At 45.1% G+C, this 20,646-nt stretch overlaps 1 protein-coding gene across 2 annotated transcripts in view; it reads left to right on the top strand.

The window, feature by feature from the left end:
- FBXL2 (F-box and leucine rich repeat protein 2) overlaps positions 1-20,646 on the top strand; it is a 239,067-nt gene that overhangs the window by 145,838 nt on the left and 72,583 nt on the right. For both annotated transcript variants that reach the window (XM_029589646.1, XM_029589645.1), the window contains exons 8-10: positions 1,083-1,209; positions 6,926-7,000; positions 14,680-14,810. In XM_029589646.1, the coding sequence (XP_029445506.1) occupies positions 1,083-1,209; positions 6,926-7,000; positions 14,680-14,810 (333 nt within the window). The remainder of the gene's footprint in view (positions 1-1,082; positions 1,210-6,925; positions 7,001-14,679; positions 14,811-20,646) is intronic.

The raw sequence follows: 20,646 nt of genomic DNA, 5'->3' as shown, positions 1-20,646 counted from the left end.
TGAGAGAAAAAGTTGCATAGTGTGGAAGTAAGAGAATTATGCTGGGCGGGGCTTGGGGTACTGGCAATGGAGAGAGGATCTTTTGAAATTTGACTTAGTGTACCACATGGATCAAGAATAGTTTGAAGTGTGCTAAGAAATTTAAAAAAACAAAAAAAAAGCTGCACCAACCTAGAGATGAGGCGATTCTGTGACTATACTTCTGTGCTGCTTTGTTATTGCTGGCTAGCAAGTCCTCCCTCTTCCCGCTACATCCATTCACTCTATTTCTTGTTTGTCCCATAAAGATGCAGTGAAGAGGTTGGCTCTTTTTTTTAAATGACAGTCATTTAGAAAAAAATGATTCCTCCGTACACATCTGGTATTCAAAAGGTACGCTTATATTCAGCTGCTCTGCGGCTTGGCTAGTTAGGTTAAACTAGCTGGCTAAGTTTATTCGGCTATGTATTCAGTTGTACAAACATGCCGCTGAATATATTTAGCTCTCTTAAAGTTAGCCAGATAACTTACCGACTAACTGATTTCCTCCCTATTATGTCCCTGGAACGGTCCTAACTTATCTGGTTAAATTCTAGGCAGCTAACTTTTTATCTGGCTAGAATTTAGCTGGGTGAATGCCCAAATCTTCATTTAGCCAGATATCTTCTGCTTTTAAATAAGGACTTCAGCATTTGTTAGTAGTTACAGGAAAGAAAGGAAAGTTTTGAAAAGTGTTAGATTTTTTTGTATTGAAATATAAATAAAAGGAGTAGACGTAATAGAAGTGGTACAATATGTAATAACTAAGGGACAGCAGTCTTTAGATGGGCCTTCAGGAGATAATTGTGTTGCCCTATCTTTCTCTAGCTCTCTGGTTTGAGAATGGAGATTGCTCAACTCAGGGTCAAATTATCTGCAATTAAAGGTGTGTGGCCCATATCCTGAGGCCACCAAGTCTGTCTCCACTCCCAAAAAGGATCAGAAAACTTGTAGGCTTCTCTCCTGAATTGGCTGTCGAATCTAGATATTTCTCTGTCACATACTACAAATGTCATATTAGAAGTCTTTCATACTGATATTCTGTTTATTTTTGTATTCTGTAGTGAAGGTTGCAAAAATCTGGATCATTTGAACATTTCCTGGTGTGATCAGATCACAAAGGATGGTATTGAGGCGCTGGTGAGGGGATGCAGTGGACTTACGGCATTGTTTCTTAGAGGCTGCACACAGGTACAGATCACAGGCTCATGTGTAAAAGGGAAACATTTTCATCAAGTGAATGGGGAAAATTGTACTGCTTGGAAAAGATACTGCCCAGCGCTTCGTCAGTAAAACTAAAAACAATGTATCCTAACTGAGAATTCCCAACACACCTCAGTGGTAATTTAAAAACTCAATGGAGCTGAGGATGTAAATTCATAAACAGAGCTCAGTGAGTCTGCTCTACAAATTGCTAAGAATTAAATAAATAGTGTAATAGTAAATTCACCTTTGTTTCAATAGACAAAAAGACTTTTTTTTTTTTTTTAAAAATAAAGTATGTTCCACCATCATATAAAAAATACTTAAATTAAACAAAGTCAAAAGTTGACACTCAATGTTCAAATACTCAGGTTTGGAGTTTACTGAGGACATATTGATAATCAATGTTTCTGTCCCTATCCCATGGGTAAGTTCCCAAAGAGAGGATGAAGCATTGGTTGCTGAGTTTGAGCTGAATATTTGAACTATTTTATCCAAGATTTTGATTTTATTTTAATTCATTAGTCATCACAAACCTCGACCAAAATAATGAACAGGATCAGCTAGATCAAGGCCTCCTGAGTGTCTTTAAAAGTAACATTGGGGAAGGGTTAAAAGGAAAAGTGTCCCTCTTTGTATGTTGCCTGGAGTTACTTTGAAGTAGGTGATTTATACATTTCAGTAAGTAATTAAATAAATGACATGAAGCTTTGGAATGGAGGAGATATGCCAGAGGGAGTAAATAAAACAAAAGATGATTTTAAAAAATTGAAAAAATGGTCAATTATGGCAACTGCTTTAATACTAAAAATGCAAAAATCGTGAGGTCAATATTGAAAGCTACTTAGCTGGATAAGTAGGACTTATCCAGCTAAGTGGAGGCCACTGAATATCCAACTTTGTTCAGCATTCACCACTTAGTTGGATAAGTCACTTATCTGGCTAAATAGTCAGTGGGAAGGCTGTGGGCGTAACTGGGCAGTTCTACTTATCTGGCTAACTTAGCCAGATAAGAGCGATATTCAAACTTATCTGGTTAAGAACATAAGAAATTGCCATACTGGGTCAGACCAAGGGTTCATCAAGCCCAGCATCCTGTTTCCAACAGAGGTCAATCCAGGCCATAAGAACCTGGCAAGTACCCAAACACTAAGAAGATCCCATGCTACTGTTGCTAGTAATAGCAGTGGCTGTTTTCTAAGTCATCTTAATTAATAGCAGGTAATGGACTTCTCCTCCAAGAATTTGTCCAATCCTTTTTTAAACACAGCTACACTAACTGCACTAACCACAAACTCTCTGAACAAATTCCAGAGTTTAATTGTGCGTTGAGTAAAAAAGAGCTTTCTCCGATTAGTTTTAAATGTGCTACATGCTAACTTCATGGAGTGCCCCCTCTGAAAGAGTAAAATAACTGTTTCACATTAACCCATTCTAGACCTCTCATGATATTAAAGACTTCTATCATATCCCCCCTCAGCCATCTCTTCTCCAAGCTGAACAGCCCTAACCTCTTTAGTCTTTCCTCATAGGGGAGCTGTTCCATTCCCCTTTATCATTTTGGTCCATAGCAGTCTAAACCTAGCTGGATAAGACTTATCCAGCAAAGCAGCAGCAAATACGGTGATATCCCGTGTAAGTTAGCCAGATAAATCTTATCAGGCTAAAGTACGTAGCTGGCTATGTGCTTAGGATGCAGAAATCCAAGGGCCAAATACCTTTTCACAGGTGAAGAACTAGCATTCAACAAACAGGAAAGAGATCTTGCTGGGAGGGAGGGCCATCATTTCTGACAAGCTCTCAAGGTAACCAGTCGGTGTGAAAAAGCAATTGAGAAGATTAATAGTATACTTGGGTGCATAAAGAGAGATCTCACTAGTAGAGAAAGGGAAATAATGTTGGCTTTCTACAGGTTTCTGCCTAGACCTCCATCTTTGAGACCTGTCTACAATTCTGGAGACTACATCTATAAAAGTATATTGACAGGGCAGATGTAGTTTAAAGAAGGGCCACCAAAATGGTCCATGGAGTGCACTATAAACCATACTCGGAGAGGTTGAGGGCACTAAAGAACAGAAAAGGGACATGATAGAAATATTCAAATATCTAAAAGGCTTCAATAAAGTACCAAATGAAAAGCATTTTTCATAGGATGCAAAGTTTGAAGATAATAGATCATCATATGAAGCTGAAAAGAGGAAAACTCAGAGTGTGAGAAAATACGTTTTCACCAAGAGGATAGTGGGCAGCTGGAACAGACAACCAGGGGAGGTTAACGGAACCAAAACAATGGCTGAATTCAAGCATTCATGAGATAGAAACAAAAGAAATGTAGTATCAGAGGCAAAGCGAGAAGGTCACAGATCAGTAGTAATGGGCAGACTGGTGAATCAAATGATCATCTTTACCAACATCTGTTCATTTGCTTCACCGTTATTAAAACTGAACACAGATCATCTGATGGATTTCCTTTTTTACCCACCTAACCACCTTAATTTGGTCTGCCAGCATTTGTCAGTCTCCTTGATTCTGGCAGACACATTGCTTTCCCTCTGCAGCAAGGTTTGCTTTATTTAGATGACTGTATATTAGTGTGTTTTTAACTTGTTTTTAAAGTATATTTGAATGTTAATGTTTGATTTGGATTATTTGTGTTTAGATGTAAGCCGCCATGATCTGTGGAGTGCGTAGTTAAGAAATTTGTACAAATGAATTAAATGGTATCAGCAAGCTTTGCTAGGAGGGGGAATGTTGATCGTGGCAGAAAGGGAGACCTCCTTTGTGCTCAATTACATAAAGATTATTGAATTTTACTTTTCTTGTACCGTATTTTCCGGCGTATAAGACGACTTTTTAACCCAAGAAAATCTTCTCAAAAGTCGGGGGTCGTCTTATACGCCGGGCACAGCTGCTCTCTGACCAGTTTCTCTCAATCACACACATGCTCTCAATCAAATGCATTCTCGCACTTACACACAGGCAGGCTGCTTCTCTCTCTCTCTCTCACTTCCACCCCCACCCCCGAGCACAAATAGTAGCTGCATCCCCTCCTCCTCCAGCCCCCGCAGGCCAAGAAAGAAGAAACCCATCGGCCGCGGGAGGCTCACGCTGCTGACACCTTTCCCGATTACCAGCTCCTTCGACTGCTCGGGGCCGTTCCTGCTGTCGCCACTGCAATTTTTTCATTCGGCACGGCTTTCTCCTTCCCGCGCACCGCACTGCCGTTGCCGCTGGGCTAAAAGCACGTTCAAGCCCAGCGGGAACGGCAGCGGTGCAAAAAAAAAAAAAAAGCTGTGGCATCCGCGGCTGGCCTTGTCTTCTTCCCGCCCCCCCCCCCCTTTGAACCGGAACAGGAAGTGATGCGCGGGAAGAAAGAGCCGTGCCGCGTGAAAAAATAGCAGCGGCGCAGCAGCATCGGGCCCCGAGCAGTCGAAGGAGCTGGTAATCGGGAAAGGAGGCAGCAGCGTGAGCCTCCCGCGGCCGATGGGTTTCTTCTTTCTTGGCCTGCGGGGGCTGGAGGAGGAAGCTGCTGCAGCTACTATTTGTGCTGGGGGAGGGGGGGGCGTGGAAGTGAGAGAGAGAGAGAAGCAGCCACCCTGCCTGTGTGTAAGTGAGAGAGAGAGAGAAGCAGCCAGCCTGTGTGTAAGTGAGAGAGAGAGAGAGAGAGAAGCAGCCAGCCTGTGTGTAAGTGAGAGAGAGAGAGAGAGAGAGAGAGAAGCAGCCAGCCTGTGTGTAAGTGAGAGAGAGAGAGAAGCAGCCAGCCTGTGTGTAAGTGAGAGAGAGAGAGAGAGAGAGAAGCAGCCAGCCTGTGTGTAAGTGAGAGAGAGAGAGAGAGAGAGAGAAGCAGCCAGCCTGTGTGTAAGTGAGAGAGAGAGAGAAGCAGCCAGCCTGTGTGTGAGAGAGAGAGAGAGAAGCAGCCAGCCTGTGTGTAAGTGAGAGAGAGAGAGAGAGAGAGAGAGAGAAGCAGCCAGCCTGTGTGTAAGTGAGAGAGAGAGAGAGAAGCAGCCACCCTGCCTGTGTGTAAGTGAGAGAGAGAGAGAGAGAGAAGCAGCCAGCCTGTGTGTAAGTGAGAGAGAGAGAGAGAAGCAGCCAGCCTGTGTGGGTGAGAGAGAGAGAAGCAGCCAGCCTGTGTGTAAGTGAGAGAGAGAGAGAGAGAAGCAGCCAGCCTGTGTGTAAGTGAGAGAGAGAGAGAAGCAGCCAGCCTGTGTGTAAGTGAGAGAATGCATTTGATTGAGAGCATGTGTGTGATTGAGAGAAACTGGTCAGCGAGCTCATGTGTGTGAGAGACAATGAAAGTGACTGCTCAGAGAGATGACTGATGTGTATGTGAGTGTGAGAGAGAGAAAAAGCATGGAAGTGAGAAATCTGGGTATGTGAGAAAGCATGGGAGTAAGAAGCCTGATTTTGTGAGAGAGAGCATGGGAGCGGGAGGACTGGCTGTGTGTGTGTGTGTGTGTGCGTGCATGAGAGAGAGACTGGTTGATAAGGTGACGGTGTGTGTGAGAGAAAGAGACTGCTGTGTGTGAATGTGAGAGAAAGAATGTGATTCAGGGAATGAGAAGCCTGTGCACGTGGAGAGTGAGCATGGAAATGAGAGAGAGACTGGTGTGTGTGTGTGTGAGACAGAGAAAGTGATTATGAGAGTGAGAAGCCCGTATATGTACGGTAAGCAGAACACGGGAGTGGGAAGCCTGTGTGTGTGTATGGCATGAGAGAAACTGTTCAGGAAGGTGTCTGGTGTGTGTGTCAAAGACTGTTTGGGAAATGATTGGTGCGTGAGAGACAGAAACTGGTCATGGGGGCATGACTGGTATGGTGTGTGTGTGAGAGACATGGGCCCTAAGGAAGAGGAAGAGGAATAGGAGAGCTGCTGGAGGGGGTAAGGAAAGGTGGCTTTTTAAGTTTATTTTTCTTGATTGACTGCCATTTTAATTATTTAATATTATGTGATGTATCTGCTTTTTTGAAATATTTTATTGGTGTTTGGAGAATGTTTAATAGTTTTTATGAGTTTTTAATTGTTGGATGTTATTCTGTTCATAGTTGTTGTGAAACATTTATTCTGCTTATTAGTATAGTTTTACAATTATTTATGTGTGGGGATCTATAGCTGCTTGCTAGTTCTGTTTTCCTAATAAGAGGTATATTGGTTTTTAGGGCCTGATATACGGTATTTGTAGTGTTGCCTTTTCATAGATAGGGTTGCTCCTGTTTGAGTGTAAAATTATTTTTTTTCTTAAAAATATGTATAAAAAAGGGGGGGTCGTCTTATACGCCCAGTCGTCTTATACACCGGAAAATACGGTATGTTTTATTTCAATTATTCTGCCCAAAAATCTGCATTACGCTTTACGATTGATATGCCAAATTAATATACACTAACTTCTAATGAAGTCAGCAAAACACTGCACTTTTAGGCACAGCCACATTATTCCTGCAGTGTCTGAAGACATGTATATTCCTGTAAATAGTCCGTTGCAGTTTTATTTATTGCTTTAATTCCTCCACCTCCTGCTCTTTGTATACTCCTCCTTGTTCGCCCTCCCTGTTCATTGTAATTTCTGCCTTTTAAGTTACATTGTAAACCGGTATGATGTATGCATACTAATACCGGTATATAAAAGTTTTTAAATAAATAAATAAAATGTAGTGTCAGTGCTGTTTTTCTGGTAATATTAAACTCTTGTTTTATTCTTTGAAACAGTTAGAAGATGAAACACTGAAGCACATTCAAAACCACTGTCACAAGCTAGTCACACTGAACTTGCAGTCATGCACGGTAAGAAGCAGATGCTTTTTTCCACTGTATATAGACTAGATATTGCAAGATTTCATTTCTGTCCTTATGTTAAAACTTCTGTAAGATCCCTGTAGCACACACCTGTGAGTATGGATTTGAGTATGTCCATTTTGGCGATCCGTTCCTTACATATGAGTACATTTGGGTCCTTGAGATTTTGTTCATCATTATTAATGTTTTAGTCTTCGAGGCCTCTTCTGTCCCCATTAATCCAGCTTCATAATAAGATCCTGCCCTTGGATCGTTTTCTGTTTAATGTTATATAACTTTTCTCCTAGGACAAGCAGTATGCTAGCCGTCACACATGGGTGACATCATCGGATGGAGCCTGAGACAGAAAACTTATGTCCAAGGGATGTCGCACTTGACATCCCTTTGGGTCAGGTTCGAGCAATCGACGTCTGCATCACCAGTACCTGCACTGATGGACCTTGGAGCCGTATCGATGGATGCAGGGCCATTGGTTCCATCGATGCCACCGGTGGATAGGGGCGCCAGGGACCGGCCCTTGTAGGTCTCTTCCAGGTCAAGGACATCTGGTTCATTGTCATCAACCTCAGCACCAGGGAAAGACTGGGCCAAATACTGAGGGGAAGCCAAGGAAGCATCAGCACCGGTCACCTTAAGTGCACAGTGCTGGGCTTGGGAAGGTGCCAGCGCATGCCATGATGCCCCAGAAGTGACTCTGTGGCGAGGAGGGCCTATTCTCCATCAATGCCAGGGGTCCACGATTCTCTCCACCGGACCTGGTGCCAGTCGCCAATCCACCTCAAGGATCCAAGAAAAATCTGGTCACCCTTCCTGCCTCCCAGTTGGTATTGGCATCGGCAGCTTTCGAGGAGGAGCTGGAATGGAGAGTTCAGCTGTCGGTGGAGCGAGCACTGCAGGGCATCAAACTGGTGGCACCAATAGTGCCGATTCCCGCACTTTCCTTGATGGAACCGGTGCTGGAACGGCTCAATGTGCTCATCCGTGATTTACCGATTCAGCTGGTGTCAGGTCCCAGGAAGCCATCGATGCCCAGCTGGGCATTGATACTTCCCCCGACTGATACGGTGCTCATTACCAGTTCTTCCGAGGAGGAAGCTCAGTTGAGGCTGGCAGGGACACTGAGGCCTGCAGCCCCCCATCCAGCTTTGCCGGGGCCGGCACTGGTGCTACCAGTGCCCATGCCTCTGGACAAAGGCTGAATATCTAGGGCCCCATCCCCTGTGCATTATGGCGAGGATGAGGCTCCATATGACCTGTGAGGAAGATGATATTGCAGAATCCTCCACTGAGGACTCAGAGGGTTTCTCTTCAGAACCTTTTCCTCCAGTGGAACGAAGGAAGTCTCCACCAGAGGACTTGACCTTCACAGGTTTTCTGCAGACAGTGGCAGAGGAAAATCCCTTTTTAGTTGATGACGATGGATGATGCCAGGCACAAGATGCTGGAAATCCTCAAGTTCGTGGAGGCTCCTAAGGACATCCGGAGACTCGGAGGAATCGACCTTCAGCACTCTGAACAGCTCCAACGTCCTCCAGGGACTTTGTGGGAGGACCCAGTTTTGGAGTCTGTGGATCCGGTCATGGCTGGACTGCGAGGGCTGGCTACCACGTTCCCTTTTTTCACCAGATAGTGCTACAGCTGGTAACCCAGAACGGGCTATGGACAAGTTGTATCCTTTGCCTGGAGGACGTTGGAGCTGTTCAGGGTGCTGAAGGTCGATTCCTTAGAGTCTCCGGTTATGACAAGACCACAATTCCAGTCACTGGCGCAGCGGCCTTGGAGGACTTTCAAGACCGGAAACTTGAGGTCCACCTCCAGCGGATTTTTGAGATGTCCGCCCTGGGCATTGGAGCTGCAGTATGCAGTAGCTTCATGCACCGTGCTAGTTTGAGGTGAGTCCAACAATTAGAGAGTGCCAAGGACCTGTCACCTGGGGAGACAGAACAGGCAAAATACTTAGAAGCAGAGGTAGCCTACAGTGCGGATGCTTTGTGTGACCTTGTCCGCACCTCTTCCAGAACTATGGTGTTGGCGTTTTCGGCCCAGAGGCTATTCTGGTTACACAATTGGTCGGCGGCTGTCTCTTCCAAGGTGCAATTGGGAGCCCTCCCCCTTAAGGGCAAGTTCCTCTTTGGAGAAGACCTGGAGCAGACTGTTCCGTCAGAGCAGAGGCCAGAGGCAGACTTCGGGGAGGTCTCAGTTCTGGTCCCAGTCCTTTCGTAACCGCAAGACCAGTCGGGATGGATCAGGCCAAGGGCCAAGTGGGCCAAAATCCCCACAATAAGAAATGGCTGGCCCACTCTTAGATTCCTCCGTCGGGGGTCAGCTGATCTCCTTTTACTCTGAATGGGCCACAATCACCTCAGGCCAATGAGTCCTCAGCGTAATAAAACTCGGCAACGCATTAGAATTTACTTGTCCTTTAAGAAACCTGTTCATGGTCTCCCCCTGTGCGTCCCTGACAAAGAAAGTCATTGCTTGCCAGACTATCCAAAGGCTGAGGATGTTAGGGGCATTCGTTCCCTCTGGAGGAGAGGGAGAAGGGACGTTACACCATTTATTTTGTCATCCCAAAGAAAGAGGGGATTTTTCATCCCAACCTGAACCTACAGAAGGTGAACATGGCATTCAAAGTCCCTAGTTTCTGGATGGAAACGCTAAGGTCCATCATAGCAGCGGTCTGCAGCGGAGGCGTACCTGCACATTGAGATACGCCGGGATCACCACATATCTTCAGTTCAAGATACTCTGAGAACATTTCCAGTTGGGAGCACTTCCTTTTAGAGTTGCTCCGACTCTGAGGACTTTCACCAAAGTCATAGTGGTGGTGGCGGCAACACTTCAGAAGCAGGGGATTCTGATCCATCCTTACTTGGACGACTGGCCCATCTGAGCGAAGTCTCAAGACCTTTGTCGCCAAGCCGTAGAGGCCATAATGAATCTCCTACAATGCTTGGGCCTGGTGGTCAATCTCGCCAAGAGCCATCTTTCGCCCTCATAGGTCCTGGAGTTCTTGGGTGCGAAGTTCGATACCCATGTCAGAAAGGTCTTTCTCTCAGAAGAGCGCACGACCAAGCTGCTATCGCAGGTCCAAAAGTTTCTGAACATGAGGACTCCCATGGTATGGCACTACTTACAGGTTCTCAGCTGCATGGCCTCCACCTTAGAATTGGTTCCATGGGTGTTGGCTCATATGAGGCCCCTTCAGAGTGCTCTCCTCTCCAGGTGGGACCCCAAGTCAGGACAGTTCCATCTTTCTCTACCGCTTATGGAGTCTGCCAGATTCAGTCTTTTGTGTTGGCTGTGCTGGGCCCATGTGGAATGTGGCATGAACCTTGAACTACCACACTGGATAGTGGTGATGACTGACGCCAGGCTCTCCATTTGGGGGGCAGTGTGCCAGTCCCACTCAGTGCAGGGATGGTGGTCGAAGGAGGAAGCCTCTTGGCCCATCAATTGCCTGGAAGTGAGGGCTGTGCGGTTGGTGCTTCTGGCGTTCCTCCCTCTTTTACAGAATCGAGCGGTCCGAGTCCCATTAGACAAGGAGACCACGGTGGCCTACATCATCGCCAGGAGGCTACCAAGAGCAGAGCAGTGGTCTGGAAGCGGACCAACTCATGACATGGGCAGAGCAGAACTTGGCAATGTTGGTGGCATCACACATTGCGGGAGCCGACAACATCCAGGTGGACTTCCTCAGCCGTCAGTAGCTGGAACCGGGAGAGTGGGAGCTCTCTGAGAAGGCGATGACGATAATTTCACACAGGTGTGGAACTTCTCACATCGTCCTCATGGCGACAAGGGAGAACACCAAGGCCCCACGTTTCCTCAGTCACAGAAGGGAACACGGAGCGGAAGGCGTCGATGCCCTAGTTCTACCTTGGCCGACCGAGGTTCTGGTGTATGTGTTTCCTCCTTGGCCATTAGTGGGCAAGGTTCTAAGAAGAATAGAACTTCATCCAGGAAGGATGATTCTCGTCACTCCTGAGTGGCCCAGACGTCCTTTGGTTCACGGATCTAATCAACCTAGCCATGCATGGACCCCTGAGGCTGAGCCATCTACAGAACCTGCTCCGACAAGGTCCTTTATTTTTCGATCCAGCAGATCGCTTTTGCTAGTGGTTTGGCTTTTGAGAGGCGGTCACTGAGGAAGAAGGGATATCCGGAAGATGTGATTTCCATGCTATTGCGAGCTCGAAAGGCCTCTACTTCCTTAGCCTAAGTCAGAGTCTGGAGGGTCTTTGAGTCTTGATGTGCAGAGCAAGGTGGATCCGGGTGTAGCATTGGTGGTGCAAATGCTGGCCTTTCTACAGAAGGGTTTGACAAAGGGCCTGTCTTACAGTTCCCTAGGGTTTCAAGTCTCTTCTCTGGGCTGCTTACAAGGCAAGCTTCATGGGGACAGTTTAGCAGCTCATCTTCCTTCAAAGGGCGAAACACTTAAGGCCTCTGGTCTGTCAAGTTTGTCCCCCTGGAGCTTAAATCTTGTCCTCAGGAGGATGTGCGTTGCTCCTTTCGAGCCTCTTGAGAGCTCCTATAAAGGATCTCACCCTGAATACAGTCTTTTTGGTGGCTATTTGTTCCGCTAGGCGGGTCTCAAAACTACAAGCTCTGTCCTGTAGGGATCCCTTTCTTCGGATTTCAGATTCGGGTGTTTCCTTGTGGACAGTCCCTTTCTTCTTGCCGTATGTGGTTTCCACATTCCATTTGAACCAATCAGTGGACCTTCCGGCTTTTACAGACCTTGAGACCAGTTCGCCTCACGCCAAAGAGTTGAGATGTCTGGATGTTCACACTCTGCTATGATACCTGGCAGTCACCAACAGCTTTACATTGTCAAATCAACTTTTCGTCCTCTAGAGTGGTACCAAAAGAGGGCAACGGGCCTCTAAGGCCACAATTGCTAGGTGGTTAACGGAAGCTATTGCTTCCGCTTACATATCCTGTGGTCATCCGGTCCCGGAGGAGTTAAAAGCTCATTCAATCCGCTTCCAGGTGACCTCCTGGGCGGAATCTCAGCTGGTGTCGCCCCCAAGAGATTTGCAGGGCAGCTACCTGCAAGTCTTGGCATACCTTTACTAGACACTACTGATTGGACGTCCAGACCCGGACATCAACAATTTTGGGCAAGTGTGCTTCGAACGGGACTCTCACTGTCCCGCCCCGGTTAGGGAAGTTTGGTACATCCCAGGATCTGGACTGATCCGGGTATGTACAGGGAAAGGAAAATTGGTTCTTACCTGCTAATTTTTTTTCCTAGTACCTCGGATCAGTCCAGACGCCTGACCCAGGGGAGTGGTAAAGTGTGAAGAGAGTCTGCTCAATCTGTCTGTTTTGTTGCTTCTTTGTGTAACTGCAGAATGGCACAGGTTTTTCTACTGGTTATTGTTCCTTTTATTTTAACGATTCCTCTACTTGTTATGGGGAGGCTTAAGCTTCAATATTTTTGTTATGCTTGGGTACAGATTAATACCGAGGAGTTGCAAGTGGCACACAGGGTTAAGAGGCGGTGCTTACAAAACTTGCTCTGTCTCCATCTCCTGGAAGGGAGGCAAAACCCAGGAGTCTGGACTGATTCATGGTACTACAGGAACGAAAATTAACAGGTAAGAAGCAATTTTCCTTTCTTTGACCTGTTCCTAGCCTGTTCGTTTTTTTTTTTTATTTACATGCGGGTAATAGCATGTGCACTGTGGACATCACACATACTTTCTCCCACTCTGAAGAGAAGAGGAGGGGGGCAGTATTTCAAACTGTTTTTTTTCCTTGGGCAAACACATATTTACCTGTGCAAAAGCTTTTGATTATTGCCCTTTAATTATGCATATGTGATGTCCATACCTGTTCAGATGTAACTGAGGTTTCCTTAGTTCTTCACATATGGCTAATTGACCTTACAATAAGAATTAAGAGCAACCCAAACCGCTCCGCAGTTAGTCTTAAATATATCCTAGGTTATTACTGATTCCCTGAATCTGAGAAAACAAGAAGCAGTTCTCTAGCCTGCTGCCCTTGCATCCACTATAAAGACCATGGGGTAGATTTTCAAAGGAGTACGCGCGTAGGATACGCGCGTACCCCTCGAAAACCTACCCCAAACCCCCCCTGCACGCGCCGAGCCTATTTTGCATAGGCTCGGCGGCGTGCGCAAGCCCCGGGACGCGCGTAAGTCCCGGGGCTTGCATGGAGAGGCGTGCCGGGGGTGTGTCGGGGGCGTGGCAGTCGTGACGCGGCGTTTCGGGGGCGTGGCGCGGGTGGCGCGACGTTTCAGGGGCGGCGCCGCAGGCGTGGTTTCGGCCCGGGGGCGTGGCCGCACCCTCCGGAACAGCCTCCGGGTCGGGTGATGGCACGCCAGCAGCCTGCTGGCGCGCGCAGATTTACGTCTGCCTCTGGCAGGCGTAAATCCAGCGATAAAGGTAGGGAGAGGTTTAGATAGGGCCGGGGGGGTGGGTTAGGGAGGGGAAGGTGAGGGTGGGCAAAGGAAGTTCCCTCCGAGGCCGCTCTGATTTCGGAGAGGCCTCGGAGGGAACAGAAGCAGGCTGCGCGGCTCGGCGCACACAGGCTGCCCAAAATTGGCAGCCTTGCGCGCGCCGATCCCGGATTTTAATGGATACGCGCAGCTACGAATGTATCTATTGAAATCCTGCATACTCTTGTTCGCGCCTGGTGCGCGAACAAAAGTACGCGTTCGCGCTAAATTATAAAATCTACCCCCATGCGTTTTGGGGTCAATTTTCAAAGAGGTCAATATTCAGCGCTACTTAGAGAAGTAGTGACTTAGCCAGCTAAGTGGTCGTGGCTGAATATTCAGCTGTGATCAGAGGTCACCACTTAAGTGGATAAGTTGTGGTTGGGATGTTGACAGATCAGGGAGGAACTACTTATCCATTTAACTTAGCCGGTGAAGTGCTGATATTCCGTCTTATCTAGTTAAGTTATCCATATAAGTTAGACCTTCTTAATGGCAGGTACTTATCCTGCTAACTAGCAACTTATACAGGGATATTCATCAGCATAGTCTTGCTGCTGAATATCCCTTGCAAGTTAGTCAGATACATTTTATATGGCTAAATTACATGTCTGGATAAGTTTTAATATCTACCCCAATTGGTTTAGGCTCCTGACTTTTGGTGTTAGGCTCTTAAATTGGCCCTCTTGAGAATTTACTAGGGCTGAGTGCCTAAATTTAGGAACCTATAAAGTACTTTGGCTACCGGGGCAGAGAAACAAAGTTAGAAGCTTAGCACTGATTTTCAGAACTCTGTACTTCAATTACAAGGCTAAATCCAGGCAGATGACTAGCAGACCTAAATTTAGAATACCCTAAGTTTTAGGATCATAAATTTCTGTGACTTTTCAGGTGAAAACTTAGGATCCTAATTTCAGCTAAAAGCAGGTGCCAAACTTAGAAGTCTAAATTTAGAAGCTCAGCTTTTTTTTTTTAATATTGGCCTTTTTGGTCTATATCTGCTTTAGCAGCACCCTTGAACTCCGACTCAGGCAGCAGTAGTTTGAGTTTAAAGTCTATACACTGTACCAAGCAAGGAACCATTTAACCTTTAGCGTCTCTCAAGTCTTCCATTAGTGATGACTTCCTTTCTATTCGTAAATGAAGTACAAGATCATAACAAGAAGAGGCGGGGTACTGAAAAATGTACTTTGCTTTCCAGCAAATCTCAGATGAAGGCATTGTAAGAGTCTGCAGAGGATGCCACAGGCTACAGGCACTTTGTGTTTCTGGTTGTAACAATCTTACAGATGCTTCTCTCACTGCACTTGGTCTGAACTGCCCAAGGATGAAGTAAGTAAAATACAAGGCATAATCTCTCTTGTCAGCTACTGCATTGTTGGTGTGCCTTTGAGGAGGGGGTTGCTCAGATTTAAGCACTGAAGGGCATAAAGTGTGGATTTTTAGATATTGTTTGTTGTCCAAAAAGAGAGGATAAAAAAACTCAAGTATACAGAAGATTAGACAAGATCCCTATAACTCCCATGTAAGGCAAAATTATCTTTGCTTATAATTTCAACTGTTTAAATCCCTCCTGCGCTGCCCCTTTATCTACCCTCCCCAAGGCTTGCTTTTCTAGTATAGTAATTGGTAACAAAATAATTTAATTCTTTATCGGATTAAAGGAATTCTCTATCAAATCAAATGAACAAAATGACTATTATTCAATGTAACAACTGTGGAGCCTTTATCTTGAGGCAAACCATCTAGAAGCTTAGGGCTTGCCCCATTGGTTCACAGCTCTCTTCAATGAAAAAGGAGTTGGCTCACCTTAAACCTAAATTATCTACAATAAAAAAAGGAATTAGCAACCACCAAGGAATCCTCGCCCACTTTATAGCATTCAGGAATCGTTTCCCCACTACCACAGAAGATTCAAATACCCTGAAACAAGTGGTTTACAGTGGGCTCAGGTAGGATAAGACCAGTGACCCAGACACACCCATTCTTCACAATTGTGCAGCCCAGGTGTCCTCACCCCTCTTCCACAAAGCATCCAGAAATCCAAGAATAAATGGATACAGTGGGCTCTGGTAGGATAAGACCTGTGCTGCAGACACAGCCACTCTCAAGAGACACAAGTACAAAATGCCTTCTATGCATTGAAAAACTGAAGAAGCTCTAGTAATCGGGGACGGGTTTAGGCAGTGTTGGAGGTGTCACACCCCCCCAAAAAAAAAAAAAGTAGGACATTACCAATGAATTAATACTGGCCAACTTAAAACGAAAATAAAGGAATAGTGCTTCTCAACCTTTTTTTATTTCATGGCACACTTTCAAGTTTGCTCAATCCTTGTGGTAAACCAAATTTTGCATGATTCTCACCCTCATTCCCCTTCTACCACAGGAGGAGAGCAGCACTTTTCACCTGTGTGGGCCTCATTCTGCCAGCTTTAATCTGACGTCTGAACATGCGGACCCAGCTGATTACGTAGCCCCACACATTCAAACATCAGATTAAATCTGGCAGAGGCTGCACATACATGTAAGAAGTGCTGTTCACCCCCCCCCCCCCTCAGTGGGAAGAAGGGAGGGAGGGTGTGGTTACTAGGGTTTTGGGAGATGAATCTGGGACACTTGTTCCCTGTAGTACTTGTAGTGAATGAGCAGTTCATTTTGATGGGAGGAGGAAAGTCCAGTGGACTGTCCCCATGGAAGATTATACTAATCTACTTTCAAGCACATTTTTCAAGTTCTGTTACCACAAAATATTTCTGAGCACAATACAAACGTCTCCATATTGGTGGATATGTCCTACATACAAGAGAATTAATTACAAGCTGGGAAAAGTCAAAATTAGCCAACAAAATTCAATTATTCTCATGTGGGAGACATGTCCATGTCAGGGATTTTGAACTGTGTCCCAGGATATTTCATATTGATGCAGTATTAATAATCTCTATCTAGCAGTAAAGTTTCCAACCTTTTGTTGTCTCTGGCTTGATTTCTGGCCCTAAAACACTTATTAGGAAAACAAAATAAGCCAAGCTGCTATAGACTCCTATACAAAAACTACTTGCTAACAGAATACCTCACTATGGTCACACATGCAGAACATAGACAGATCCTCATCAAATACAGAATAAAGACACCATAAAGTATAAACAGAAGCATGCAGACAAAAACTGAACTGGAAAATGCAAGAAGCTTGACTCTGTATGCAGTGGAAAAACAGAAACATTGTTTCCTCACACAACAAAAATAAAATATAAAATGTCAAACATAATAGTAAAACTATACTAATAAAAATATTTCAAAACAGCTGATATATTGAATCATTAATTAAAAAATTACAAATTTCACAAACAATATATTTTAAAACAGCAAACATATCAAGTTACAGTCCAATAATTAAAATGAATAAGGATTAAAATAATCCCCACTCTACATACCTGGAATTTTAGATTCTAGTCACATTGAGATTATTGTGGATTAGCCAGGGGTGGAGGTCTGCATAGACTTTATCCTCTTTCTTTCTCATATACTCACACACATGTTCATTCTCACATGCTCACTGACTCTCTCATACACACACATGCTCAGGGTACCTGCCTACCTGTAGGGACACTCAAACTCACCATTTCCTGCAGTCTGCATGGGTCACCTCCCTTCATCCCCCCCTGCCTACAATTGGTGTGCGCTCAAGTTAAATGCAAGTTCTCACAAGAAGAAAATTGTTCACTGACTTGCACAATGCTCAGTCTCACACAAACACATGCCGAGTCAATTATGCACACATGCATGCTCACACTGTGTTTCACACAGGATCACTGATACACACATGCTCATACTAAGATTCATACTCCTTCACATGGGAGGGGGGCGATACTGGACTTGGTGCATACCAATGGGGACAGTATTTCTGATATTGTAATGGATGATTATCTGGGAACGCAAGAGATGATCCATAAATTCTAGAGGACGTGAATGAATGTGGAAAAAAGGATTTGCATTCACAAAAAAGCAGGGAGTAGCTTGCTTGTTACGGCGGTTACTACCCCAAACCAAATAAGCCTGATACTTCAATTTCAATGCATATCCAGCATAGCTCTCTGCTTCAACGGCAAGGGAGAAAGACTGATACTTCACACATATCCAGCATAGCTCTCTGCTTCAACGGCAGGGGGGAGAGACTGATACTTCACACACATCCAGCATAGCTCTCTGCTTCAACGGCAGGGGAGAAAGACTGATGCTTCACACATAACCAGCATGGCTCTCAGCTTCAACGGCAGGGGAGAAAGTCTGATGCTTCACTTTCAATGCATGTTCAGCATAACTCTCTGCTTCAACGGCAGGGGGAATGAGGAAAAGAGGATCTATATACAGACAACCAAAAAGGACTGAATTACATAGTCTGGGAAAACAAATAAGCATGGGTGTAGCTTGCTTATTGTGGCGGTTACTACCCCTAACTAATTAAGCTAAATATTTCACATAGATGCAGCTCCAACACTGCTCTCTGATTAATGGTGGGGGTGGAAGGGAAACAGAACCAAAAGGTTACTAAGAGCCAAGAGTAATAGATAAGTATGAGAAAAAAAATGTGCAAAGCTTGCTGGGCAGACTGGATGGGCCGTTTGGTCGTCTTCTGCCATCATTTCTATGTTTCTATGTTTCACTACTACCCTTAAAAAAAAATTGCTAAGCAGACTGGATGGAACACGGGTTTTTTTCTAACAATATTTACTATGGTTCTATGTCACACACAAGCTCATGCTTACTGACTCGCACAACATGCTGATATACACACACACTTGCTCTGACTCTCACATATGCTCACTGAAATACACATAATCATACTCATACTCGGTCACATACTCATACACACTCACTCAAATAAGTGAAAAAAAAAAAGTTTAAACTTACTTTGGTTAGGGAAGGTTCCAGGCAGTGGCCAAAGCCCCAGAACAACAGGTCTGGGTGGGAGGCCTGTTGATGCCCTGGGAGAGTTAGAGGGAGGTGTTCCTTGGCCTGGGGGAAGGGGGTTGGCTGCAAGTCCCCAATGTTTTGGGGTTTTGGGGTTTTTTTTAAATAATTAGTTTTTGTTGCAAAGAACAGAAAAGCCTTGCAGCAGAGCTTGTGAATGGAGGCAGAAAATTTGCTTTCCATTGTTGCTGAAGGTGGAGGCGGAACATGAGCATGACCGCGTAAGAACTGCTGCTGAAAGGGAGGCCATACAAGATGGCCGCTGCTGTGACAGGAGTCGATGGTCCGGAGGAGCAGCTGCCATTGAAATGGGCCAAGAGAAGTAGAGGCGTCTCACGTCAAGATGCCCCCCCCCCCCCCCCAAGATGCAGCATAGATCAACTTACTGAGCAGGCCAGAGTAAGGGGTCCCCCATGGAGTATGTCCTTTCAGTGATTTGAAATGCTGGGGAAGGAGAGAAAGCAGGAGTCGGGGATCCCAGAGGAGTGCCAGATAAAGTGCCAGTGTTATTTCTAGGGAACTGGTAAATCTACTATACTCCCAGGAACCATACCAACTGCCGCTCTCTCAGGGCAGATGCCAAGGGTATTAGGATCCCTAGGTGAACCTTATAACCATGCACCACCACACCCTCCCCCCCCCCCCCCCCCCCCCCCCCCCCACCACACACAATTTATAATTAAGCATTTATTTTAAAATGTCATATTAACCACTTCCCCCAACCCAAAAAGAGAGATTTTACATGAAAAGGGGCATTCAAAGTACACTTTTCTGAGATAAAAATATCACTTATAATATGTATATTATATTTATGTGCACTGCAGAAAATCCTGCAAAAAATACACTTGGAACTCATATGGTATTAGGCCTACTGGAAAGCGAGTTGTGGATGTAGGCTGGTCCCTCAGATAACTATGAGAAAACTTAATTACGATTACAATATTATAAACCTCCCATACCAAAACATCACTAAATGCCAGAACGCAAACAATAAGAACCCTACCTATGAAAAAGCAATGCTGCAAATATTACAATAGATCCTACAACACCAATACACCGCCTATTAGGAAAACAGAATGAGCAGGCGGCTATAGATCTACACAGAAATTGCACACTAGCAGAATACCTCACTGTGGTCACAAATGCAGAACACATATAGACCCTCACCAAATAGAATAAACGGACTATAAAGTATAAATAGAAACAGGCAGACAAAAATTGAACTGGAAACCACAACAAGCCAGAATGTATGCAATGCAACAATGGAAAAAAAATCACTATTCCTTGTTAAATATCAAATACAATCAAGAAATATAAAACATCAACTATACTGATAAAAAGAATAAATATCATATCAGCTGATGAATAGTAAAATATCCAATAATATAAAATGCATGCAAAAAATTTAAAACATTTACCAGACACAAATAAAATATTTCAAAACAGCAGACACATCAAATAACATCCAATTATGTAAAACTAATAGAAATGAAAAAAAGTCTTATGCTTTCCATACCTGGGAACTTTTGATTTCCAACCACCCTGAGATTCTCCTGGATTAGTGAGGGAAGTGGAGGGGGGGCAAGGAGGGTGCACAAACTTTATCCTCTCTCTTTCTCATACACACACTGTAACAAATGTTAATTCTCTCTCTCCCACGCAATCTAACACACATGTTCAATGTCATGCACGTGCTTATTCACTGATTCTCTCCCTCTCATACAACGTACAAGCTCTCACACACTCAGCGCTCTCTCCCCCTCACACACAGACACAAGTGCTCTCTTACACTTGGTCATACTCTCTCCTTCACACACACAAGCACTCATGCTCAGTGGCTCTTTCTTCCTCACACACAAGCACTTTCTCAGTGGCTCACGCCACTCACACACTCACACTCACACACACTCACACACTCACATTCTTTTGAATTTCATGCTCAGTGGCTCTCTCCACACAGGCACTCCCTCTCTCTCACACACAAACACAGGCTCTTTCTCTCTCTCACAGACACACACACATAAAGACACTCTCCTCTCACATACACACACAGGGCACTCTCCTTCTCTCTCATACACACATTCAAGACCACAGGAGGGGTGGGTTGCATCACTAAAACTGCGCAACGGAGGCAGTGTCATTCAAGCTGGACTGACGAGGATCATGTTTTGCTGCTGGGCCACCGCAAGGGGAGGGAGCC

The sequence above is a fragment of the Rhinatrema bivittatum genome, chromosome 2 (genome assembly GCF_901001135.1).
Source record: "Rhinatrema bivittatum chromosome 2, aRhiBiv1.1, whole genome shotgun sequence".
In the NCBI taxonomy this organism is placed as follows: domain Eukaryota; kingdom Metazoa; phylum Chordata; class Amphibia; order Gymnophiona; family Rhinatrematidae; genus Rhinatrema; species Rhinatrema bivittatum.
This window is presented reverse-complemented; position numbering and strand designations above follow the sequence as displayed.